At 41.0% G+C, this 27,714-nt stretch overlaps 1 protein-coding gene across 3 annotated transcripts in view; it reads right to left on the bottom strand.

The window, feature by feature from the left end:
* Positions 1–27,714, bottom strand: part of VPS13A (vacuolar protein sorting 13 homolog A) — a 489,236-nt gene that overhangs the window by 43,089 nt on the left and 418,433 nt on the right. The window contains exon 70 of one of the 3 annotated variants that reach the window (XM_033927056.1): positions 13,351–14,071. The exons of the other annotated variants lie outside the window; for them this stretch is intronic. Within the exon in view, the coding sequence (XP_033782947.1) occupies positions 13,942–14,071 (130 nt within the window). The 3' untranslated portion in view covers positions 13,351–13,941. Of the gene's footprint in view, positions 1–13,350; positions 14,072–27,714 lie in introns of those variants that run through there. 3 annotated transcript variants of the gene reach the window in all.

Here is a 27,714-nt window from a genome sequence, read left to right as displayed (position 1 = left end):
GAAATAATCAAAACAAAACAGAATAAGTACTGTTGCAATATTTTGCATCAGAGGGGGGGGGGGGGGGGAGGACAGATTAGCTGTCCTTCCTACTTGGCCAAGATTGACCAAATGTACTTCAAGTAAAACTGTTGCACAAAGGATGGCATACATTTGTGTTTGCCTTTTTATCTTATTCCAAATAAAGAGACTGAACCCAAATTTAGCAACACTTAAGAGTCTATTACATCTGAGGTCTTGTTCAATCCCTAAGTATCAATTTTTAAAAATCTTATTGGGGGTGGGGGGGGGGGGGGTGCTGAAAAGTTCTGTCCAACCAATTTCTTAAATTCTTAGCATTATTTTGCCATTGTACCTAAAAAGAGTGTTATTTTATTTTGGGCAACTAAAGCCGAGCCAGCATGGCTTCTGCAAGGGCAGGTCATGCCTCACTAACTTATTATATTTCTTTGAGGGGGTAAGCAGCCCCCTCAAAGGGGAATCTATAGACATCATGTACCTTGACTTCCAAAAAGCCTTCGACAAGGTACCACATGAAAGACTGCTACGGAAGCTATGGAACCACGGGGTGCAAGGGGAGGTCCACCGATGGATCAAAAACTGGCTGGCGGACAGGAAACAGAGGGTTGGAATAAAAGGCCATTACTCAGACTGGCAATGGGTCACGAGCGGAGTTCCGCAGGGGTCGGTGCTGGGACCGCTCCTGTTCAATATATTTATCAACGACCTGGAGGCGGGAACAAAATGTGAGGTTATTAAATTTATGGATGACACTAAACTATACAGCAGGGTCAAAACCATGGAGGACTGCGAAGACCTCCAAAAAGATCTGACAACGCTGGAAGAGTAGGCCGAAAAGTGGCAAATGAGCTTCAACATAGGAAAATGTAAGGTCATGCATGTAGGGAAAAAGAACCCGATGTTCACTTGCAAAATGGGGGGATCACCGCTAGGGGTGAGTAACCTTGAAAGAGACCTGGGAGTGATGGTAGACACATCATTGAAGGTGTCAGCACAGTGCGCCACAGCCTCAAGGAAGGCGAACAGAATGTTGGGCATCATTAAGAAGGGTATCACAACCAGGACGAAGGAAGTAATCCTGCCACTGTATCGTGCAATGGTGCGCCCGCACCTGGAGTACTGTGTCCAGTACTGGTCGCCGTACCTCAAGAAGGACATGGCGGTACTTGAGAGAGTCCAGAGAAGAGCAACTAAGCTAATAAAGGGTATGGAAGACCTCTCATATACTGACAGACTGAAGAAGTTGGGGCTTTTCTCCCTGGAAAAGCGGAGACTTAGAGGAGACATGATAGAAACTTTCAAGATCATGAAGGGCATAGAAAGAGTGGACATGGACAGATTTTTCAAATTACGGGGAACCACAAGCACAAGGGGGCACTCGGAGAAACTGAAAGGGGAAGGGTTTAGAACAAACGCCAGGAAGTTCTTTTTCACTCAGAGGGTGGTGGATACATGGAACGCGCTACCGGAGGATGTAATAAGCAGAAGAACACTAAAGGGCTTCAAAGAGGGTCTGGACAGATACCTGGAGGACAAAGGGATTGAGGGGTACAGATAGGAGTAGAGGTAGGTAATAGGGATAGAATTAGAGGATCAGAGGCAGTTATAAAATTAGTCATGGACACTGTTCAGGCAATTAGGCCTGATGGGCCGCCGCGGGGGCGGACCGCTGGGCAGGATGGACCTCTGGTCTGACTCAGCGGAGGCAACTTCTTATGTTCTTATGACAATTTGCAGAATCATGATGCTATATTTTGATATTGTTTCAGATTATTGATTGAAACCAGGTTAATGAAAAGTGTGGAATTTTCAAGTGTGTAACTCTGAGTCATCATGAAGTTCCTATTCCTGCAGAAGAAAACTCCAAAGGAAATCCATGAGTGACAAATGTCCATCATACTCCACAGTGAAGAAGTGGTATGCAAACTTTCAGCATGGAGATTTTGAGACCGAAGATGCAACAAGGTATGGGAGGCCTCAAATGATATCAACTCCTGAAATTGTTAACCATGGCCATGACCTGATTTTGGCAGATCAGCAACTATTGGCTAAAACAATTGCCAAGACACTACAGTTATCCAGGGAATGTGTTGGGTGCATAATAGAGAATGACACAGTGACAAAATTCATCACCGTTCCCGTCCCCGCGGGAAACCATCTTCATGTCATTCTTTAAGGAGAGAGGGAAGAATCAGAGTATGAATGGCTACAACCACTGACTCGCAAGCTTTGCTTTGAAGAGTGCTGGTGTAGAAGGACCGAGGTTGAAACAGACACTACAGAATGAAAGTCTCTGGTATCCAGAGCAGATATTGTGATGTCATAATGCCTCATTCCACCAGTGCCTAAGAGCCAATCACATCAGTGATGTCACAATGGCTTCATTATCCTTGGCTCACATAAGAATCAGAGTATGAATGGCCACAACCACTGACCCGCAAGCTTTTCTTTGAAGAATGCTGGTGTAGAAGGACCGAGGTTGAAATAGACACTAGAAAATGACATGGGATTATTTCCTGCAGTTATCTGCGGGGACGGGAATGGTGATGAATTTTGTCACCATGTCATTCTCTAGTGCATAATCCACAAGTGGCTGGGTATGCAGAAGCTATCAGCCAAGTGAGTGCCCAAATGTTTGAATGCTGACGAGAAACAATGTTGAATGGGCACTTCCAAATTGATTTTGCAGCATTTTCAACGAGCTGGTGCCAACTGTTTGAACTGATTAGTTACTGTTGATGAAACATGGTTACACCACTGTGATCCCCAGACAAAACCACAGTTCATGCAATGGTGGCACTTGGTTTTCCAAGGCTAAGGAAATCCAAGACTCAAAAGTCAACAGGAAAGGCCAAGGACACAGTGTTTTGGGATCAGGAAGCCAAACAGTTAATGCAGAATACTATTGTAATTTGCTGCGTTGATTAAAGGAGGCATTGAAAGAAAAAAAAAAAAAGAAGAGGGAAGACGAGGAAAGAAGTTATTTTTGCAAGACAATTCACCTGCTCACAAGGCAGGCAAAACAATGGATGTTTTGACACAGTTGGGTTTCAGTACACAGACCATCCTCCCCCTACTTACCCGATCTTGCTCCATTTATTTTCTGTTTAAAAAGAGTTTGAAAGGGTGACAATTTTTGAACAATTTGGAGGCGATTGCAGCAGCAGACCAGTATTTCAGTACTAGGCAAGAATATTTTTTGGAAGTGTTACAGAAATTTCAAACATGACGTGCCAAGTGTGTTGAACTTAGGGGTGAATACATGGAATAACTTGCAAGCTTCACGGCTCCATATTACTCCCTTCTTGGTTGGGCTGAGAACTTTTCAGCACCCCCTCATAGTTGCCATTGTGGAACAACACAGACTCAGTTAACATCGTTTAAAGAGATAGTCAATTAGCAGTGAGACAAAGACTGGGTAATTATCAATGACAAATCAGAGATAACTGTCAATACATTTAGTAATGAATGGTAGCAACAAGCTCAGTGAAATTTAGCTGTTGTCTTGGATATCACCTATTTGTGATGGATGTGACCTATAAAGTTCTGCAAACTATGATTTTAACAGGATTTGCTAGTATGGTAAATGATGAGGTGCAAAGATGACAAGAAGCAGCAGGACAGTATATAGCACAAATAATGAAGAGGTGTCTACTAGAGAATGACACGGTGACAAAATTCATCACCGTTCCCGTCCCCGCGGATAACCGCGGGAAACCATCTTCATGTGATTCTTTAAGGAGAGAGGGAAGAATCAGAGTATGAATGGCCACAACCACTGACCCGCAACCTTTGCTTTGAAGAATGCTGGTGTAGAAGGACCGAGGTTGAAACAGACACTACAAGCAGATATTGTGATGTCATAATGCCTCTTTCCACCAGTGCCTAAGAGCCAATCACATCAGTGATGTCACAATGGCTTCATTATCCTTGGCTCACATAAGAATCAGAGTATGAATGGCCACAACCACTGACCCGCAAGCTTTGCGTTGAAGAATGCTGGGGTAGAAGGACTGAGGTTGAAATAGACACTACAAAATGACATGGGATTATTTCCTGCGGTTATCCACGGGGACGGGAACGGTGATGAATTTTGTCACCGTGTCATTCTCTAGTGTCTACCAATGTGATTTCTACAGTTTTCTTGTATTACCAACAGTATCCCAAACATAACAGTGCCTGAGTTAGCGTAGGTCACTAACTTAAAATTTACTCTTTGTAGTTGAATTGTAACTCGTGAGCAAATTTTGAAAGGCAAGTAATTCAATCCAAAATCCAAATCCATTCTACAGCTGTTCTTCTTCCCACATGTTCTTTTTTTTAAAAAAGTATTTCCTCTTGGAACACCCCAAGGAACGCCTGCTTGAGAAAAGCTAGGGCCAGATCTTAAAGTCACTCTCTATAAAACAATATTTTTTTTTAAACTAAACATTTTCTTGCATAAACAGTGATTTAGGGCTCCTTTTACTAATGTGCGCTAGCGTTTTTAGTGCACACACAAAATTAGCGCGTGCTAGCCAAAAAAATGACTGCCTGCTTAAAAGGAGGCGGTAACAGCTAGTGCGCATGGCGTTTTAGCACATGTTAAGGCCCTAACGCACCTTTGTATAAGGAGCCCTTAATTTCTACACATTTCTTAAAACTTGTCGTACTTATAAAGAAAGGTATCTTTTAATACCTAGTCTTACTGAGTTTCACTCTGCTTTGCAAATGCCAGAACAGAAGTATTTCCAGGAATCAAGATAACATGAATATACGAGCATAAGTCATCTCATGCTGGGTCAGAATTTTTGGGAACAAACCTTTTTTCTGAAATTCTTCCCAGTTGTGTATATTGGAGGGTCAGAAAAAGGCCCATTTAACCCAGAATTTTGTTTCCATAGGTAGCCAACTCCAGCCCACAAGTATCTGACAAGATTCCAAAAAAGTAGCAAGATTCCATGCTACTTAGCTTTACCACATTCTACAGCAATGAATTCTGGACCTTAACTGTGTGAAGTGAAAAAAAATATTGTCTCCAGTTTAAAGTATGCTACTTACTAACTTAATAGCGTGTACCTTCATCTTTGTAATTTTTTTAAAAAAACATACATAATTCATGTTTACCTGTTCCACTTAACTGAGGATTTTATAGATCTCTATCATATCTCCCCTCAGCTGGCTCTTCTCTGAACCGAAGCCTATATGACTCATTCTATCCCCTTAATCATTTAGCCCTTCGCTATACCTCTTCTAATTCCACTATATATTTTTGGTGCACAACAGTCAAGATGTGGTCACATCATGGAGCAATACACAGGCATTATATTTTTCATTTTATTCTCTCTTCCTTTCCTAATTTAACAGTTTGCTTTTTTTGGGCTGTCATAGCATACTGAAGATTTCAACATGCTATCCACACCACCTAGACCCTTTTCCTTTTAGTGTGGAACATAGCATTATGTAATTATAATTTGTGCTATTCTTCTCTTTATGTATCACTTTGCACTTATCCACTATGCTAACGTATGCAGGAAAAACTTATTAATATAGTTTAGGGTTCTCGACAAAGAACTTTGGGTCCCAAAATTAAAAAAGGACTGTTCTGTCTTACAGGCTAATTATTAAGCATTCAGGCTCCCCGTTGTTGTTTCCTCTAATCATGTAAGGAAGCCTATTCTACCCTGAAGCAATAGGGAATCAAATTTCTTCCTTAGTCTTAGGGTCTGTCATGGAGGCTCATTCATCTTGAGCTCTCATTATCCCTAACACCAGGCTTTTAAATTTCCTGGTTGGAACCCTGCCCTGGCCTTCTTAAGATAGTCCAGTAGAGGAATACATTTATGGAAGGCCAAGGTTTGCATACATACAGTACATCTGCCATTTGGATGCCCTGTCTTCCAAGATATTCCTGCAATTTTTTATAAACTTCATTTGATTTAACTAATTTGAATAACTAATTTGAATAATTTGTTCACTCCATTTCCCATTTCTGGATCAGTTATCAATATGTTATAAAGCACCACCCCCAGAAAAGATCCCTGTGGTACTCCACTAGTCACCTACCTCATTTGAGAGAATTGCCCATTTCACATTAATTCTGTTTTCTCTTTTAACCAGTTCCCAATCCACAACAGGACACTGTTTCATATCCCAAATTGTAGCTGTTTTTCTTGTGATGAACCCTTGTGAACATGGGTGCAGTGACCAGCCGTCTGCTTTGGAGCCCCATTCGCAACAGGTTTGCTGCACAGTTGTTTTGGACACACATCTGGAAGCCCCCTGGTTCGTTTGGACAATAGTTGCTCCATGGTAGCGTGCCGATCAGCCCGCACCAACCTGCATAGTCGACGTTCAACCTCTCATAGCAATGGCTCATGCTGCCCACCAGTTAGCATGTTGGGTCGTCAAAAAGGTTCCATTTATCCTCTCACGGTACACTTTAACCATAGCAGCCTGTGAAGAGTTGGAAAGACTGTCGTTTCCAAAATGCGGCTGCCCTTGGCCCAGTAACGATGATCATAACTTTTTCAATGTCTAATAAAAGTAGCTATATTGACAACTTGCTGACATATCACCTTATATACCCATGAAGTCTGTGTGTCCCTGACATCAGAGGTAGGTGGTGGTCATAATAATGTGACTCGACCATGTAAATAAACTGAGTGCCCTTGGAATGGGCCCCAAAGTGACGGACTGGGTGAGGAACTGATTGAATGGAAGGCGACAAAGTGTAGTGGTCATTGAGAAAAGGGATGATATCAGTGGTGTACCTCAAGGTTCAGTTGTTGGGCCTGTTCTTTTTAACATTTTTGTAAGCGATATTACTGAAGGACTATCTGGTAGGATTTGTCTCTTTGCAGATGATACCAAGATCTGCAATAGACGCCCCTGTGGGTAACATGAGATGGTCCTAGTGAAGCTTGAGGAATGGTCTGAAATTTGGCAGCTAAAAGATTTAATGCTAAGAAATGCAAGTCCAAGCATTTGGGCTATAAAAACCTGAGGGAACGGTACAGTTTAGGGGTCAAGAACTTTTCTGCAAGAAAAAGGAGTGGGACTTGGGTGTGACAGTATGTGATATTTTAAAGTGGCCAAACAAGTTGAAAAGATGACTGTGAAAGCTTGAAGGATGCTTGGATGCATAGGGAGAGGAACAGCTAGTAGGAAAAAGGAAGTATAAGACATTGGTGAGACCTCATTTAGAATATTGTGTACAATTCTGGAAATCACAGCTTCAAAACGATATAAACAGGATGGAGTTGGTCTAGAGGAAGGCTACTAAAATGGTGTGTGGTCTACATCATAAGGCGTAAGGAGACAAATTTCATTATATATACTTTGAAGGTAAGGTGGGAGAGGGAACAAAGATGTTTAAATACTTATATGGTATAAATATGCATGAGGTGGGTCTTTTTCAACTGAAAGGAAATTTCACAGTAAAAGGGCGTCGGATGACATTATGAAGCTCAGGAGTAATGTGTGGAATACAAGGTCTGACAATTAAGTTCGTGAACTCATCCTAGAAAGTGCTACAAATCTCATTGCTGAATATCACTATGGTCACCTTCGAAGTACTCCCCTTGGGAAGCTATGCACCAACACCAGTACCTAGTCTACCTTTCAAAGCAATTTTGGAACTCTTTTTCTGGAATGTCCATCAGAGCTGTCATCATTGATGTCCTGAATGTCATCAAAAGTCTTCCTTTATCTTCAGGTAAAAAAAAAAAAAAAAGACACTGGGGGCCAGATCAAGTTGTTTTCTGGCTAAAAACTCCCTCACAGACAGTGCTGTGTAAGCTGGTGCATTGTTGTGATGCAAGAACCATGAACAGTTGGCGAAAAATTCAGGTCATTTAGTCTAAACATTTTCACATAGCCTTTTTCAGCGCTTCCAAGTAGTAAACTTGGTTGTTTGCCCAGTTGGTACACATTCATAATGAACAATCGCTCCGATATTAAAAAAGGTTAGCAACATCATTTTGACTCTTGATTTGGACTGGCAGAATTTTTTGGTTGTAGAAAATTGGCTGACTTCCATTGTGAACTTTAAGGCTTTATTTCAAGGTCATATTGGTATACCCATGTTTTATCACCAGTGATAAAATGGTCCAAAACATCGTCTTGCCTTTCCCAAAAGGTCTTGGTAAACTTCAACTCTCCTTTGCTTTTGTTGATCAGTGAATTCCTTTTGTACACACCTTTCTCATACCAAGATTTTCAGTTAAGATTTTCCTGTTTCTCTATTGATGTTTACTTGGTCTAGTATGCTTCTCACAATCAGCCAACGATTTTGATGCACAAATCGACAAATTTTTGCAATGATTTTGTCAGTTCTGCTCGCTACTGGCCACCCTGACCTTTTTTCATCAATGATGCTTTCTCTCCCCTCAGAAAAATATTTAATCCACTTGAACATTGCTATTTTCTTCATGGCATTATCCCCATAGACTTGGACTAATATGTCTCTGATTTTAGTTCCACTCTTGCCAAGTTTAACATGAAAATTAATGTTTATTCGTTGCTCTAATTCAAGCTTTAACATTTTCACAACGACACACAAAAACAAACAACAATAATGACTGCCACTCGACATGAACACAACTGATACCAATGTTATGAAACCTTAACGAGCTTTTTGTACAGTGCTGCCAACATAAGCGCACAGAGACAAGTTTGCGAATTTAATTGTCAGACCACGTAGTCTCCTGGTAAAGGTGGTGGAGACAAAGACTGTGTCCAAATTCAAGAAAGCGTGGGACAGGCATATGGGATCTCTTAGGGAGAGGAGGAGAGCTAGAGGATGCTTAAGATGGGCAGATTGGATGGGCCATTTGGCCTTTATCTGCTCTCATGTTTCTATGTTATATAATACTAGATGCCCTGATCATGTGAACGTGCCTAGCTCAACCATCAGGCAAAGGGCAATTTCAGTCAAAGCAAAACAGACCCCAATAGTCACACAAACTTCAAGAAGCCTTAATTAATATTTTTATCTGTAGAAAATGTGACAAGTTTTCAAAGGAGCCAAATTAACTGGGTAAAGGACTTTTGGAAACAGCCCTCATTATTTGTTTGTATGTGATATATAAATATATTGTCCTGGGGGAGGGTAGATAGCAGGGCAGATCAGAGGCCTGAAAATAAGGAGCTCATAAGAATGATGGTTCACTTGGGGCACCCAACACCCTTGCATCAGGCCCTGCATGTGGCCCCCTTAATATCTGAACACTATTGACACCCCCCTCCATTAGCAGGAGAACTAAAAAATTAAAATTTTGATGCTGGTTCATTAGGCTTTTTACATATTTCCTCATTTATTTCCAATTGCTCTCTGATTCCTTATTGCCTAAGCTGCCCATTAGGATATGCCTGAGCCAACTTTTTGGTGATATCCCTTCCCTTCCCATTTAAGCTGAGATTGTATTTGACACGCAGTTCTGCTTTTAGATTTTTGGCCTCCACACTTTGGGCTCATAAATGCCTATATCAAATTTAAATCGAATATAAATTCCTGTCATTTTCACCCCTCCTTACCTAATAATTTTGTATATGAATTGATGAGCTAATGGTTCCTTTCATCTCTTCAGTCAATTTACTTATTGCCTAGGTTAGTTACGTTTAGGCTACTAAGATCAGTTTTATTCATTCCTTCCTTGTCTATCTTCCTGCTCATTTAGGACATTGTGTCTTTGTCTGTGGATTTATTTATTGGGATTTATTAAGCATCTTTATGAAGACATTCACCCAAGGTAGTGTACAGTAGTGCTGCCCGATTCAAATCGATTCACTTCAGGTGAATCGATTCGAATTGACTTAAAACAACAACAACAAAAAAAATCGGCCTCACGATTCGGTGACTGACCCTCCCCTTCGCCCCCTAAAGCAGAAATGGTAGCGCTGGCTGGCCACTGCCGCTCCTGCTTTAGAGGGCGAGGGAGGAGGGTCAGTCGGGAAGTGCTGGTGTCCAGCTTCCCTCCTGGTCTCCCGCACATCCAGTTACCTAATTTCATTAGTGGAGCAGCCCGCAGAGAGGATTGCCCGTGCTAGTGGTCTTTTGCAATCTGCCATAAGCCTTCAGAGCTGTCTTTCCTCTGCCGCTGTTCCGCCCCTCCTCTGACGTCAGAGGCAGGATCGCGGCAGAAGAAACAGCTCTGAAGACCTATGGCAGCTTGCAAAGATCACTAGCACGGGCGATCCTCTCTGCAGGCTGCTCCGCTAATGAAATTAGGTAAATGGATGTGCAGAAGGTCAGGGGGAACACGCAGGCCTTCCGTAGGGGGATATGTGTGCAGTCTTTCGGGGGGGGGGGGGGGGGGTGTACACTCCTTCGGGGGGGGGAGGGTGTGCAGCCCTTCGGGGGAGGGTGTGCAGACCTTCGGGAGAGGGATGCAGTCCTTCGGGGTGGAGGGGTGTAGGCCCTCAAGTGAGGGTGGGGATGCAGGCCTTTAGGGATGGTGGTACAGGCCTTTAGGGGTGGGGTGCAGGCCTTGAAGGGGGGACAGGCCTTCAGGGATGGTGGCACAGGCCTTTAGAGGGGACAGGCAAGCCTTCAGGTGTGGGGTGCAGACCTTTGCAGGGGGAAGACCTTTGGAGGGGAGAGACCTTCGGGGAGGGCCCTGGTGTAGAAGTACATGGAGGTAGGGAGAGAATGGGGGGTTCAAAGAGACGTGCATATGCCAGACTTTGGGGGGAAGAAATAATGGGTCTAAAAACAGAGGAGAGGGAAAAAGAGATGGTGGACAATGGGATTTAGGGAGGGAAGGAACAGAAAGGGAGAAAAGTTGGACACAAGGGATGATGTGGAGGGGGATAGAGATACTGGATAGGAGGGTAGTTGGGAAAAGAAAGGGAGAGATGGTGGACCTTGGGGTGGTGGGGAAGGAGGGAGAGATGATGGATGAAAGGGTAGTTGAGAAAAGGTGGATCTGTGGATGGAGATGAAAAAAATGAAAGATGCCAGATCTCCGGGGGAGGGAAGGGAAATGGAAGGGGAGGACAGAGATGGAAGATGGATGGTTAGCACAGAAAAAGAAGGAGACCCTGGCAAGCAAGTTATCAGAAGACAACCAGAGCCTGGGACCAAAAAGATCTGAATAATGACCAGAAAACAAAAGGTAGAAAAAATAATTTTATTTTCTGTTTTGTGATTACAATATGTCAGATTTGAAATGTGTATCCTGCCAGAGCTAGTGTTAGACCGCAAACATGAGTTAGGATTTAACAGAGAGAGAAAAAGTATTTTTTGTTTGTTTATTTTGTTTACACCATAGCGCCAGCGTGGTTAGGAGAAGGCAAAGGGGGTGAAGAGGCTATAAAAGGGGTGAAAAGGCTATAAAATAAACCCACCAGGATGTTTGAAAAACAAAACAAAACACCCAATTGGGCAGGAAAATCGAATCAAAAAATCTATTCAATAGGTTGAATCGAATCAAATTTTGTTTCCCTGAATTGGGCAGCACTAGTGTACAGCAGGTACAATTTAACATAAAACTTACAATTTTGTTAACAGCATAATATAAACAAATACAATCAATGAGGTAAACTGGCAAATGGAAAACTGAAACTTAGTAATAGGACTAACATGAAACAGTATCAGATATATACACAAACAATGTAGAGCAATGTAGAATAACAAATATGAAAATGAAGGTTATGGAATCCGTAAACCACTGTGAAAGCAAATTCTGTTTGAATGGCAGCATGTCAGAGATAATGGTTACTGCAGATGGGCCATTTGGCCTTTATCTGCCATCATGTTTCTATGATAATTACATAAATAGAATAAATACCTAAAAGAACATAGTGTATATGTGGGAGGGGCTGAAGACATGCCTTCTTATGCCTTCAATGTTTTTGCACTATAATGGCTACAGTAAATTAAAAGTACAAGGGAAAGACATGGCGACTGGGGGCTAATGCAGTAAACTGCTCCATGCATTACTGCAGAGGTTTATTTGAGATTTTCCCACTCCAATGTTACTTCCACTGCAGAAAACCTTCCAGCACAGGTAATTCTTGAGTAAAATCACTGTGCTAAAAGACAGTATAGTGGGCATGAACACCGCATGAAAAATTATTGAATAAGAAGTTGCTCTCAATGTAAATAAAAAGTGCAGTTTTTAAATCTTCGCTTAACGCTGTATCTACTTGACAGCACAGGGATCTGAGACCGATCCCTAACAATGCACAAAAGTTTTTGCTGAAATTTATACCTACCCCAAAGGTTTAAATGTGTGTGTGCACTTCTATATTTTATAAAACAGATGGGTATGTTCATATTTCAACGCCACCCCTGCTCTGTCCCCCACTCCTGTGTTTCTCTGGAATGCTTACATGTCTGTCAGCACATATACTTAATTGCATATAAGCCCCATCCCTATATGCAGAACGTGCTTTACATGTGGAAAATATTTTATGACATTACTATGAGCACTGTGAATGGACAGAGCTGTGGCCAGTGATTGTTTAGCATCTTGTACTCCAGTCATGCCATAGAACAGTTGCATTTGATTCAAAATACTGTAAAAGGCTTTCTAGGACTCAAAGTGAAAATGCTCCTTATTCGACAATTTGTGGTTGATTACTTTCCCCTGAAGCAGGCAGCAAGTGTTGCTAAAATGCCACTCTGATGACATTTTCTAAATTACTTTAACATTTCTTTTCACTAATTTGTCTGGATGCTTACCCCCTCTTCTACAAAGCCACACGGTAACAGCCCTGAAGCCCATAGAGATTTAAAGGGCTTCGGGGCTATTGCCATGCGGCTTTGTAGAGGAGGGGGTTAGTTTTGTAATAGACAATACAAAGATATAGACTGCACAGATTTTAATTTCTTCGAATCCGTGGCCAGTTTATATAACCTTTTTTAAGTTAAAATTTAAGAAGTTTTGTTTTAGGAAAATAAAGTCTCTAGACTGGTTATGGATATTTAGAGAGAGAAATAATTATATCTGAGGCCTGAGCACTGAAAGTGATACAGTACACTTAATTTAAAATACTTATTTACTACTGTAAAGAGATGTATACTCATGGTGTTGGCTAGGTAATATACAGGTGCCAACTTTATATTAAGCATGATATATGAGATGACATTTTGTATTTGAACTGGGTAAGCTCACTTTTTTGTGTATTGCTTAGCTCCTAAAAAACACATTTAAAAGAAAATGTTGTATATACTGAAAATTTTATTCTATACTTTTAACAGAAAGTTTTCATTTCTTAAGAGCAAATTTATTTAATTATTAGTTTTACACAAATGAGAATATGAGCATGTGTGCGCAAAAGCATACAGTATACATAAAATAATAAATACAAAATAAAATATCTAAGAACCAGTTTCATATTTTAGATAGTATAGAAATGGAAGCATTTGAAGGTAAAAATAAAGAATTTAAAAATATAAGTCAACTGGCATATAAAAAAGCAAAACAAATGAACCTTTCTAGGATAAGGTATATTTGTATAATTCAGTTCCAGAGACTACAAGGAATACTATAGAAAGACAACAGATATTTCAAATTAGTATGCAATGTTTGTTGTATTTATTATGTTTTTTAAAAACAATTATGCTTTATAAAAGGAAGCAGAATTCAAAGTCTTTCTTTTTTACATCAAAATATTATTATACTACAGCCCAGAAAGGTTACACTGAAGACAATTTTCTACAACAAAGGTATATTAACTGACACTTGACATATGGTTTCAAATAAAATGATACCTTAAATGAAAAAATTATGAATATGGGAAATTATAAATATAATGCAAAAATATGATAGCAAAATATATCTTTAAAGGCACAATAAACAATTTACTATATATTACAATAGTTTAAATATTTTTTGCATCTTGATTTGTGTGGTCAGCTATCTCTTCTAGGCCAAGGGTTGTAAAATACTAACCCTCTTGATTATTTCGAGGCAGTTAAAGCAGAGACAGCCACTATGACCAAGATATATAATACAAAACGTATATAACATGCATACATATGTCATTAATACCAAGGATGATTATTTTAATCATCGTCATCACTATCAACATCTCTAGTCCATTCACTGTAGGCCTGTCTTTTCTGCAAGCATGATAGTGGAGGGAAAAAGAAGCATAAATGTTAGTAGAAGCTTGTAAAATCTTGAGAGAATTAAATGAAGAAAATGCAGAGAGAAGAGCATTGAAAGTGTCTTGTATTTCCCTATTCTACTTTTTATATTTAAAATTAGAACTTATATCTGAAAATACTGAATAATGCATTAACACCTTCATTCAGACTACAACTCTGTCTGGTATGTATATTAAAATAAAAATCATGTCATGAAAAATATAGCAAAAATGAAAATGGAGAGAAAATGTCAAGGTAAAAAAAATGTTTTACTTGCAGAAGGCAGCTACTTGAAAATGGTCATATCTATATGCAGGTGAAAAGTCCCATCCTCAGAGGTAGAAGTTGTGGTGGTGAAAGGGTAGGGTGGGAAGGGGGTTAGTGGCAAAAAATGCATATACTTTTGTATTTTCAAAAGTATTCAGATAGATCTGGTCAAAACAAGTACCCAATGAAAAAGTAGGTAATCCAAGTCTAAGTCCTTTTGCAGTTCATTACAATTTGTTGATGAATGAACCACCGTGAATAATGGTATCACACCTGCAAATCTTACTTGTTTCTCTCTTTTCAAGATCATTTATGAATACAATATTTTAAAGGGTACTTGCCCTGGTAGAGATCACCAAGATACTCCACCATTCACCTCTTTGGGAAGAATATAATACAACTGCTTCCCATCATTTACCAATATATAATAAAATGTTAAAAAGTCAGGGGATTAAGTTGTAGTTTCCTGAGCAGAATCAAGAGGAACTTTATCAAAAGCCTTCTGGATATCCAAGCGTATTGTATGAATTGGTTTATATTTTTCTGCATGTTTATTTGCAGAAAATATCTGAACAACTGATAAAGCAAAACTTTTCTTTGCTATAATCATGTTTGTCCTTATATCAAGTCTATCCAGTAATTCTAGTCTTGAGAACAGCTTCTGATGTTTTGCCTAGTACTGATGTCTGCCTATGGTTTCCTGAGATCACTCTACAGCCCTTTTCAAAAATTGGTGCTACACGAGCTGCTCTCCAGTCTTCAAAAACAGTACTCCATTTGAATGATAGGTTAAATATTGCTGATAATAGGTCTACAATTTCATATTTGAGATCTTTTAGAATTCTGGGGTGAATTATCAACCCATGTGATTTGTTATTGTTTAATATGCTAAGTTGCTCTGTTACATCTTCCAGTTTCATTGTTACTTGTTTCAGTTCCCAAGAATCATCAGCTTCAAAGATAATTTGGGGAGATCCTACACAGGAAACATCTACCTCAGAAACGCCAAAGCAAGGGACTCATTTAGCTTTTATGCTATGGCCCTATCCTCTTTCAATATCCCTCTTCCCCTTTGTAATCCAGTAGCCCAACCAACATCTTCACAGGCTTCTTGCTTTTTATCTACTTGAAAAGTTTTCTTATTTATTTATAAAATTTTCTATACTGTTCTCCCTGGAGTGCTCAGAACAGTTTACATAAATTTATTCAGGTACTCAAGCATTTTTCTTCATCTGTCCTGGTGGGCTCACAAATTCTGTCTCTATGGCATGCTTCTTTATTTTTTCTTGATCTGCCTTAAAAATGTTTTTAATCTAAATTGTTAGTGATTATGTACTTTATTATTCATTTGGATCTGCCTTCCATATTTTAAAAAAAGATAATGCTTGTCCTTAATAGCCTCTTTCAACATGTAAGTAGTCATTTTGTTTTCAACACAGAATATATTTTATATGGGCTTCCAAAATGGCATGTCATTAAAAAAAAAAAAAAAAAAAATTCTTGTGCTCCATTTGTTCCTCCACTCCCCATTTTACCAAGGTGTCCCTTTTGAAAGTTAATTGATACTACAGTAGATAGTATTTTTTCTGACGATTAGGTCAAATTTGATAATTACTACTAAGTGATACCACTGCTACCTCTTGCACAAAGCTCTGCTTCCACTGAGAATCAAATCTCTCTCTCCTAATAGTTCCAGGATCACTGCTACATGAAACAGTTATTAACAACTTTACTTCCCCTGATGAAATTTCTATCCAATAGTACTGGGTTAATTGACATTTGCAATCATCATCATGTTGTCAGTTTTATTAGCTTGTCCAACTTCTGTTAGCTTGTAATGTAATGTAATGTAATTTATTTCTTATATACCGCTACATCCGTTAGGTTCTAAGCGGTTTACAGAAAATATACATTAAGATTAGAAATAAGAAAGGTACTTGGAAAATTCCCTTACTGTCCCGAAGGCTCACAATCTAACTAAAGTACCTGGAGGGTAATAGTGAAGTGAAAAGTAGAGTTAGAGGAAAAATAAAAATAAAATAAAATTTCTATACCCTGGCCATTCCATCCTATCCCCTTACTGTACTCTCTCCCATCACACAAGAAATTTATGTGTGTAAAAATTTCAGAGGGCAGTTTCCTGAAGAAATTTTATATTGACTCTTGTCATCAGAGGTTACAGAGCTGCCAATTCAGTCTGCCTGTCACTGTAGCATCCTATCAGTTATCCCCCTCCATTAACAAAAAACAAAACAAAATAAAAAAAACCCAAAACAAACCAGTAAACAGCTAAAAACTATTTGAGGACTATTAATTTAAAAATAATAAGGATTTAAAACAACTCTTCTATTTATAGTAATTACTAAACTATCACCCCAGTCAAAATATTTTTCAGTCTTTCCATTAACTCCAGATATGGCTGTTTTTTTCTTAGATTAGCTATGTCATATTTTAGTTGCTGAGAAAGTGTTTGCGTACTATCTACAAATACAATGTTAATCATTGAAAAATGGAAAGAACTTATTTAATGTAAAGCATTCACTTAAAATATATGCACTTTCCTCCCAGCTTGTAATAGAACAGGTGTGTAAAATGCCCAAAAGAACAAAGTCTTGTGTTATCCTTTTATAAACAGTAAACACTAGTGCTAAACCACATATGATGTATAGCAAAGTATTACTGAGACAATTTTTTTAACTTAAGTTGCTTAGCAGCACCACCACATCTTGGATTCCACTGCACAACAAAGTTTTTGCTTCCTGAACACTGCTGGGTGTTTCTTATAGAATTTTGGGTGCTGATCATGAATATTACATCAAAAATTACCCATCACGTACCATTTCAGAGAAATCTTCAATTTTGTCGTGATTTTTTCTTATATTTGGATGCAAACAATTTTTTCTCCCATAAGTGTCTTATCAACAACGGTTTGTGCCGCCTGGGTATGTCCATGCATAAAATCTAGCCAGGTTGGAAGCTGTTTTATGGAAGATGACATCCTGGGCATGTCTGGGCAGGTCTGAACGAGCTTGCGCTGTCTCACCATGCTATAATGGTGGCTTCCATACACCGATCCTGCTCATTTGGTTAATATAGATAGTCCGTGTGTGTATATAGTATCAGTATAGTAAAGTATAGTAGTATAGTAGCTGTAGCAATATAACAGTAAGTAAGCTTGATGCTATAGACGTTTTGGTGTCGGGCAATATGTCTCGTCGGTGTCGTAACAGCCGCGACACATTCTGCTATATCTGTGGGGAATATACACTTACGCCTCAGAGACGTTCGATGACTGCCCTTGTAAAGAAAGCCTATCATCTGTATTTTGGCTGCAAAATAGGTGATCAAGACAAGCAATGGGCGCCTCACATTTGCTGTGCGACATGTGCTGTTAGTCTGAGAGCCTGGCTCAGAGGTACTCGAAAGACGATGCCATTTGCTGTTCCGATGATATGGCGAGAACAGAAAGACCATGTGACGGACTGTTATTTCTGTTTGACTAATGTGTCTGGTTTCTCTGCCAAAAACAAGAAGTCAATTGAATATCCTAATCTGCCTTCAGCAATGAGACCCATGCCACATGATGACAGTCTTCCAGTTCCGAAACCACCAGAGGATTGGACCTTAGACAAACCAGATGAAGAAACTGCAGTGCAGGGTTCTAACAGTGACATTGACCCGGATTTTGAACCATCCTCATCAGGCGATCCACATCTGATAACACAGTCCGAATTGAACGATTTGGTCAGAGATTTGGGTCTGTCAAAAGCAAAAGCTGAGCTGCTAGGTTCGAGACTGCAGGAATGGTGTTTGCTATCACCAGGTACGAAAATTTCTGTGTTTCGAGACCGGCATCATGATATAACCAAATTTTTTGCACAAGTCGACAGTCTCTGTTTCTGTTGTGACATTGAAGGATTGTTCTCGGTCTTTGGTTGTGATCACAACCCGGAAGAGTGGCGTCTTTTCATTGATTCGTCAATGTTAAGCCTGAAAGCTGTTCTGTTGCACAATGGCAACGTTTATCCTTCAGTACCTGTTGGCTATGCAGCACATATGAAAGAAACATATGAGAATATGGAAATGTTACTAAAGTATGTCCAGTATACCAGGTATAACTGGAATATCTGTGGAGACCTCAAAGTCGTTGCTCTGTTACTAGGACTGCAGCTTGGCTATACAAAGTACTGCTGTTTCATCTGCGAATGGGACAGCCGAGACAGAGAGTCGCACTATTCTAGAAAGAACTGGCCACTCCGTAAAAAGTTAGTTCCAGGACAGAAAAATGTAGCACATGAATCGCTTGTTGACCCGACAAAGATATTTTTGCCTCCTCTTCACATTAAACTGGGACTCATGAAGAATTTTGTGAAAGCAATGAACAAGGAAGGGGAAGGTTTTCGTTATTTAAGACAGATGTTCCCAAGAATAACTGATGCCAAGATCAAAGAGGGTATTTTTGTTGGCCCCCAGATCAGACATGTTATGAGTGACAAGCGATTTGAAGATCTGTTAGTTGGGCCGGAAAAAATTGGCTGGAAAGCCTTGAAAGACGTTGTTGACAATTTTCTGGGCAATTACAGAGCCCCCAAACTACATTCAGCTGGTAGACAAACTTCTCAAAGCATACAAGAGAATGAAGTGCAATATGTCACTCAAGATTCATTTCCTCCATTCACACTTGGACTTCTTCCCCGCAAATCTCGGTGCTGTGAGTGACGAGCACGGTGAAAGGTTTCATCAAGACATAGCTACGATGGAGAAACGATACCAGGGCAATTGGAATCCGTCAATGCTTGCCGACTATTGTTGGATGCTACAACGTGATGCACCAGACACTGAATATAAAAGAAACTCGGGAGCAAAACACTTTTAATTCTGTTTCATTTAGTCGCTTGTGCGAAACGTAAACTTGACTATATATTTTATTGTCAGTAAACATAAAAATGTCTATTTCTCATAGTTCTTACGTGATGCAGTAAAACCAAAACCATATTTGAGCATACCAAGTTGGTACCTGTCATAATCACCAAAAACTTTTCAGGAATCAAGACTTAACCAAAAAATTGTTGTGCAGTGTTCTTAGATCTGCTATCCTTGTGGCTGACCTTGTACACAAGAAAACAAGCAACAGGACCTGTTTCCTTTGCTGTGAGCTTGGAATCTGCTAGGCTGTACAACTTAGAAGTTGAGAGATATGTTTTGTTGCATATAGGGATATCCAGCAGGATACAGACCCATGCAGGCAAAACAGGAACAAGAAAGTAGTGGGACATGACAATGGACCTTCCACCAAGCAAACAAAGCCGAAACTACTGCTTACTTGAATTAATCAAGGCCACACCCCCAATCTTGTAGCGATGTGGCATACATGGTATGCAAACTTTTATGTTTTGCGTCTAGCAGCTTAAGTAAAAAGGGTCCTTGTGTATTATTTTTACTTAAGCAGTAGTTTCAGCACGTTTTGTTTCAGCAAGATTTTTTTTAACTTTTTGTGTTTTGGCACTGTGGTAGTGTATTTCCTGTTTACATCTTGTATGCAACACATTTTATGTGCATCAAGTTTAAATAGGTTATTACTATGCTTCCGATTCCTATGTGGGTACAGTACCATTATACACTTTCTATAGATACTTTTTTATAATGTTTAGATGGGTCTTCCTCAATAAGCTGCTGAAAGACTTGGGTATCATACTCCCCAGGTTTTAAAGAGCAGAACAGGATACTTTTTTAATGAGCAATGGTTGATATACATACTTTTTGTATACACTCTATTTCTGTCCTGCTTGCGTGACCTTGTTTTCACCCATTTCTCAGTATCGCTTTTCTTACATAGGGCAATGTACATTGTATATTGTATGGACTTCATCTAGCTGCTAAGTACATTTAATATATATGGAACATGTCTTCTAACCATAAATATATTTTGCTGCAGCTTTATCTTTTATTTTTATTGGTTTTTTTTTTTAGTTTTTTTTTAGTTATTTTGTGTACACATACTTGTAAAGCATCATCTGTTGCAAACTAGATTCAAGTTCTCAGGTTGGCCATGTAGTTCTGATGTTTTTATGATGGTTTTCTGATGTATTTCAGATTTTCTTTCAATGTTGTGTTGCTTTTTATAGTATTTGTTTTTATGCTCTGATTTTGAACTTGTTTTCATTTGATTTTATTTATAGTACCCCTCATGCAGGCATGTTTTCCACATCAAAACACAGTACTGTGTTAAATAAGCACATAAGAATAGCCTTATTGGGTCATCAAGCCCAGTAGCCTATTCTCTCGGTGGCCAATCCAGGTCCTTAGCACATGGTCAAAACCCAAGGAGTAGCATCATTCCATGCTACCGATCCAGGGCAAGCAATGGCTTCCCCCATGTCTTTCTCAACAACAGACTATGGACTTTTCCTGTAGGAAATTGTCCAAACCTTTCTTAAAACTAGCTATGTTATCTGTTCTTACCACAACCTCTGGCAATGTTGAGTTTGGACTGCTCAACTTGGACATTAATAAACAGCTTTACAGCAGCTTGTTTGCCTTGGTTTGGTCCATTGGCTTTTTGATTGGTGGAAGGTTCATTGTCCCGCCCACTACTTACTTGTTCCCATAAATTCTAATAATACATATGTCTATTAAAAAAGATAATCAAACAATGTTGAGGAATAAAGTTAAAAAATACATCAAAATAACCATCTCATCAAACCGTTCTCAAAGTCATTTCAACTGTGGTAGACTTAGAAGCAGGAGGAAAAGCTTCATAAACCTAAAACTGCACAACTCGTGTGCTTTTATTTGCTGGTTTACGTATAATCATCAGCATAAAAACCTGGAAAAAGTTACCGTGTAAGTCTAAAAAAGAAAGTCGTAAGTTGGCAATTTTGGTTCAGAAGCTCAAAGATGGTTTTGTTAGCTGAGTTGTAGGGTGTTCAAAAAAAAAAAAAAAAAATCAAGCTGATAGAACATGACCTCCACAAATCTACTTTTGTTCTGTCTGGCCACTGCCAATTGTGAATTGTGGATATCCTGAAAACCTGACTGGCATGGGGGTACTCTCCAGGACCGAGTTGAGAAACACTACTCTAAGGTACAGCACGCACAACCACACTCTGTTCTTAATATGGCCATACATCATTACTGAATCTGCTGCAGGAGATGCATAGGAGTCTATGCCACTGAAAATGCTGCTCAGTAAAATCAGAAGAAGCCGCAACCACATTCTTAAGTACAAGTCATACTTAAGTCAGGCGTCCATAACTCGGGGACTGCCTTTTTAGAATTTATTTTAAAGTTTCCATCTAAATCTGAATTGTGAGCAAAAGCACATGGAAAGAAGTTAAAATACATACTGTGTTACTTATAGCTGAAAATAGGCTTGCTGGTCTAATGATGTATTATGCACTGTTCGATGTTCAATGTCATTATTCCACAGTAAATATAAAATGTTTATGTGTAAACGCTGAATGGTAGTCCTACATTCAGTCAGTAGTCATCAGTGTGGCTTTGGAACAAGTTGGATAGATCTTTCTGTGCTGAGCAACAAGGTGAAGGAGGAGCTGCTTCTGCTCCTCATTCTTTGTGAGACTTGAATTATACTGCTGCATTAAGGCAACTGCTCTTTCAGTGAAGTCATTGATTAGTCATTAATGATGAAGACAACTTCAAATACTGGTAGTTTGGATCATCTCTTCAGTTTGCAGGATCTTCAGCCAGAAATTGTTCAGCATTTTCTTGTCAATTTGTGTCAAGAACACCAACGACAACATAAGTTCTCTTTGTTATACTTGATGCCAGACCAAAGGACCTAGTGACTCAAGAGGGCAGTCGTTTCACTGAACTTGTGGATTGTGGAAGCTGAAGGTTTCCCACAAACTTGTACTTTACTTCATTGCTTAGTCTATCATCAAAAAAGGCCAGACCAACCAAAATTTCTGACAAGTACCCCAGATGTCTGGTGAATATGGTCGATGCAGTCTTGGCAACAGCCTTGTTCAGATATTTCTGGAGTTCTGAAAGCAGGAGTCATTGAGTAGTGCTTTTATAGAAAGAGATGCTTCATGCCAGTAGCAGATGTAGATGGGGCTAATAAAGTGAATCAGTTCTTTGATGTCCTGCCTTTCTTTGGCAGTAAGAGAGAACTGCTGCTGGAAAAGCAATATCTTAATACTATAGATGTTCTTTGCCATTCACTGTGCCTCAGGTTCTCGAAATGATTGCTTCACTTTATTTGAATGGATTGAAGGGGAGAGAGATGGCCGAGTGGAAGATCCGAGAGAAGTTGCAGTAATCTAAGCAAGAGGTGAAGAGTGTGTGGATAAAGGTTTTGGTACTGTGCTCAGAAAGGAGAGGTCAGATTTTGGTAATATTAGAGGAAGAAGCGACAGGCTTTAGTAATTTGTTGGATCTGAGTGTAGAATGAGAGAGAGGAGTAAAAGGGGACCCCCAAGGTTGCAAGATAACAAGACAGGGAGGATGAGAGTGTTGTCCACAGAAATAGAGAACGGGGGAAGGGGGAGGTGGATTTAGGTAGAAAGATAAGGAGCTTGGTCTTAGTCATAATCAATTTTAGATGGTATCCAGGTGGCAATGTCAGATAGACAGGCTGAGACCCAGGCCTGGATTTCCAGTAGAGATATTTGGTGTGGAGAGGTAGATCAGGGAGCTTTCAGCACAGAGGTGATACTGAAAACCATGGGAGGAGATCAGTGCACCGAAGGAGTGGGTATAGATAGAGAAAAGGAGAAGTCCTAAGACAGAGCCTTGAGGTACTCTTACTGATAATGGGCTAGCAGTGGAGGAGGATCCACCATTGCATACATTGAAAGTGCAATAGGAGAGATAAGGGCTGTTTGGCATGGCCATTTGGGCTGGCATGCCAGCGGAAGATGCCTGTCTCCAGGGTAGTCCTCTCTTTAGAATTTGGATGGTGCAGGTGATATCGCTATGTTGGGGGATGGGGTTTCCTGCCGATCTTGCAGTCCTGAAGCGGGGAATCAGAAAGCATATTCTGATAAGGCTAAATTTTTACCATAGTCTTATGGACCACCCTACTGGGTTACAATCATGCTGATGACCCTGGACATAGCAAGAGACTTCAGTTGAAGCAAGTCTTATATGATTTTGACAAAACTATACAAAAATGGGTATGCCTTTCACATGGTACTATTAAGTACCAATTGCACTCAGGTAAAAATCAACACGGTTGCTCAGATGTAGAAGTTATGCACATGTTTTTTCCATGGGATGAAAGAAATGATGCAAGGCCTAGTCCTCAGACCAGATGATAAACCTCCTCCAGTTTCTAGAAGCCAGAATTCAACATACCCCATCCAAAAGCCCCACAAATGATTAAACACCATTACCTTCAGCATCCATGCTGTGAGGACTAAAGATTGGATTTGGATTCAATCAACAACTCATGTCTGAGTAATTAAGGCTGAGAAGACCCTAACCAGATCAGCTTCCTGAAAGATAGCTACTACAGGACTGTAATTCGTTTCAATTAAAATAAACTCTTTATTTTAGGATCATAGTTCCTTAGTTCCTTCTAAATTTTATCATGGTTTTTGCTACTAGGATCAGAGGAAATACATACAGAACTCCTGTCCTTCAAAGATCAGGGAGGGCTGTCCACAAGGAGTCCTTCCTATACCTCAACTGTTTCAAAATGTAGACAAGTGAAAGCATGCTTGTTCCTGCTTTTTCATATAAATAATCAGATAGATTTCTTCTGAAGGACAAATTTGTTGGCCATTTTATTTCCCAAATCTTTAGAGCTCAGTACTGTCTTTAATGCCAAAAGATGCATTTGCAATGATATTCAATTGAGGTGTTCAGAGGTCCTGAATATGAAGGACACATTCAAAATATCTGGAATGGCAGAGTCACTAGAACAGGGGATTTTATTCTAACCTTTACTTACAGAAATACAATCCTGAGAATTTGGCCTTATTCCACTGAGATGTCAAAATCTCATATGGCCATGCAATAGGAATCACATGACTAGTTGCCCCACATGGCTAGTTGTCCCACAGTTCTAAAAAAGGACCAAACAGAATTCAGATTACATTCTCTCCTACTGTAGCTACAGTATTCACTGGCTCTGTTCATGGGTAGATAACCATGGTCTGAATTACATCTAGTGGAGCTTCAAAGAATTTCAATTGAGGTGATAGGCTTAGTAAAATCTAGGGTACCGTATTTTCACGCATATAACGCGCGCGTTATACGCGTTTTTACCTACCGCGCATACCCCTTGCGCGTTATACGCGTGAGCGCGGTATACAAAATTTTTTTTACATAGTTCCCACCCCGCCCGATTCACCCCCCCAGCAGGACCGCTCGCACCCCCACCCCGAACGACCGCTCGCACGCGCTCCCACCCGCATCCGCATCCACGATCGGAGCAAGAGGGAGCCCAAGCCCTCTTGCCCGGCTGACTCCCCAACTCCCCGACAATATCGGGCCAGGAGGGAGCCCAAATCCTCCTGGCCACGGCGACCCCCTACCCCCACCCCGCACTACATTACGGGCAGGAGGGATCCCAGGCCCTCCTGCCCTCAACGCAAACCCCCCTCCCTCCAACGACCGCCCCCCCCAAGAACCTCCGACCGCCCCACCAGCCGACCCGCGACCCCCCCTGGCCGACCCCCACGACACCCCCACCCCCCTTCCCCGTACCTTTCTGTAGTTGGCCGGACAGACCGGAGCCAAACCCGCCTGTCCGGCAGGCAGCCAACGACGGAATGAGGCCGGATTGGCCCATCCGTCCCAAAGCTCCGCCTACTGGTGGGGCCTAAGGCGCGTGGGCCAATCAGAATAGGCCCTGGAGCCTTAGGTCCCACCTGGGGGCGCGGCCTGAGGCACATGGTCGGGTTTGGCCCATGTGCCTCAGGCCGCGCCCCCAGGTGGGACCTAAGGCTCCAGGGCCTATTCTGATTGGCCCACGCGCCTTAGGCCCCACCAGTAGGCGGAGCTTTGGGACGGATGGGCCAATCCGGCCTCATTCCGTCGTTGGCTGCCTGCCGGACAGGCGGGTTTGGCTCCCGTCTGTCCAGCCAACTACCAAAGGTACGGGGAAGGGGGGTGGGGGTGTCGTGGGGGTCGTCCAGGGGGGTCGCGGGTCGGCTGGGGGGGCGGTCGGAGGTTCTTGGGGGGGGCGGTCGTTGGAGGGATGGGGGTTTGCGTCGAGGGCAGGAGGGCCTGGGATCCCTCCTGCCCGTAATGTAGTGCGGGGTGGGGGTAGGGGGTCGCCGTGGCCAGGAGGGTTTGGGCTCCCTTCTGGCCCGATATTGTCGGGGAGTCGGCGGTCCTTCGGGGTGGGGGTGCGAGTGGTCCTGCCGGGGGGGGGGGATGTATCGGACGTCGGGGGGGGCATCAGGCTTTCAGGATGGGGACAGACCTTCAAGGGGGTGAACGGAGAGTCGGGGCAGTGCACGGAAAGTCAGGGCGGATGAACGGAGAGTCGGGACAGCGCACGGAGAGTCGGGGAGGGCGAAAGGAGAGTCGGGGTGGCCAGAGGAGAGTCGGGGCGGGCGAAAGGACAGTCGGGCTGCATGCGCAGTATACCCGTGAGCGCGGTATACAAAAGTTTTTGTACATAAAATCGTGGTTTCTGCGCGCTATACCCGTGTGCGCGTTTTACACGGGTGCGCGTTATCTGCGTGAAAATACGGTAATTAAATATAAAGTCTTATGAATGCAAAAGCTAGATGACGCGCAGTGATTTCTTTGGTCCTTATTGAGACGTGCTTTTGTTTAGCCTACTGCTCAAGAAGGAAATATATGAACCCTCGGTTTGCATAGATAAACCATGATACCAAGCTAAGCATCTAGTGAAAACCTATGGAACTGATCATGAATTATAAATAAATTCCAGTTAGTATGTATCATGTGTGTTTTTTTAAAAAAAGTTACATAGAACATAGAAACATGATGGCAGATAAAGGCATCCAGTCTGCCCATCCGCAGTAACCATTATCTCTTATACATATGTAAGTGGTTAGCACACAACAGTAGATGAGATAGGGAAACTGAGGATGTGGACTATACTGAGTAGTGCACCTAAACAGTGGGGAGCCCAGGTCTGTGCCTCCTACAAATGTGCATGAAAACTAGAGAAAACTATCAGCCCCTGGACAGCACAGAATGGATAGAAGAGCTATAGGAATAAACATAGTAAATGAAAACAAAGACCAGTATGCTCCATCCAGTCTCTTCTCATACAATATGGATTCACTAGAGGTAGGTCTTGTCAGACAAATCTGATCAATTCTTTTGATTAGGTGACCAGAGAATTGGATAAAGGGGGAGTGAACTAGATGTGGTGAATTTTGATTTTAATCCCAAAGTGACAGGCTGGGTCAGAAACTAATTTGAGTGGAAGGCGACAGAGGGTAGTGGTCAATGAAGATCGCTCAGAGGAAAGAGATGTTACCAGTGGTGTGCTTCTAGGTTCAGTACTTAGGCCTGTTCTTTTTAACATTTTTGTAAGCAATATTGCTGAAGGGCTGTCAGGTAAGATTTGCCTCTTTGCAGATGATACAAACATCTGCCATAGAGTAATAATAATAATAATAATAATAACTTTATTTTTATATACCGCCAACTATCTTGCGACTTCTAGGCGGTTTACAATAAAGAGAAGTGGTTTACAATATAGATAAACTATAGTTACAATATAGATAAACTGTAGTTACAATAAAGAGAGACTGTACATACAGCGGATTAAAGGGTATAACATTGTACATCTGGTAGTTCCAACATTAATAAATATTATTAAATATTAACAGCAGTTTGTGTGCCGTGCTGCTTACACATGATTAGAAATGTTCCTTAAATTGAATATAGTGTTCATGGTTGGTGATTGGGTTGGGGTTTATAATTTAATGATTTGGGTATGTTGTGGTATTATAAAGGGGGCTGATGTTCTGGTTCGTTATCTAAGTATTTCAAGAACAGGTATGTTTTTAGGTGTTTCCTAAATTCACCATAATTGGTTGTATATGCAATTAGTTTTTCTAAGTCTTTGCCCCATGTGGCTGCTTGGTACGATAACAGTTGTTGATGGTATCTCTTATATTTACACCCTCTAGCCGGTGGGGAGACAAATTTCAGGTGTGTTTTTCTTTCATGTCTGTTGGTTGGGAATGAGAAGAGGTCTGTGATGTATTTAGGGGCTAGACCGTTTAATACCTTGAAACAGAGACATCCTAGCTTGAACTTCGTGCGTGCCTTCATCGGCAGCCAGTGTAGGAGTCTGTAGGAGGGGGTTATGTGGTCGTACTTCTTCAACCCAAAAATCATCCTGACTGCTGCGTTTTGTATGAGTTGTAGTCTTTGCATTTGCTTCT

This window comes from Geotrypetes seraphini, chromosome 1, assembly GCF_902459505.1.
Source record: "Geotrypetes seraphini chromosome 1, aGeoSer1.1, whole genome shotgun sequence".
Classification (NCBI taxonomy): Eukaryota; Metazoa; Chordata; class Amphibia; order Gymnophiona; family Dermophiidae; genus Geotrypetes; species Geotrypetes seraphini.
The sequence above is the reverse complement of the archived record's forward strand: the minus strand, read 5'-3'. Positions and strand labels throughout refer to the sequence as shown.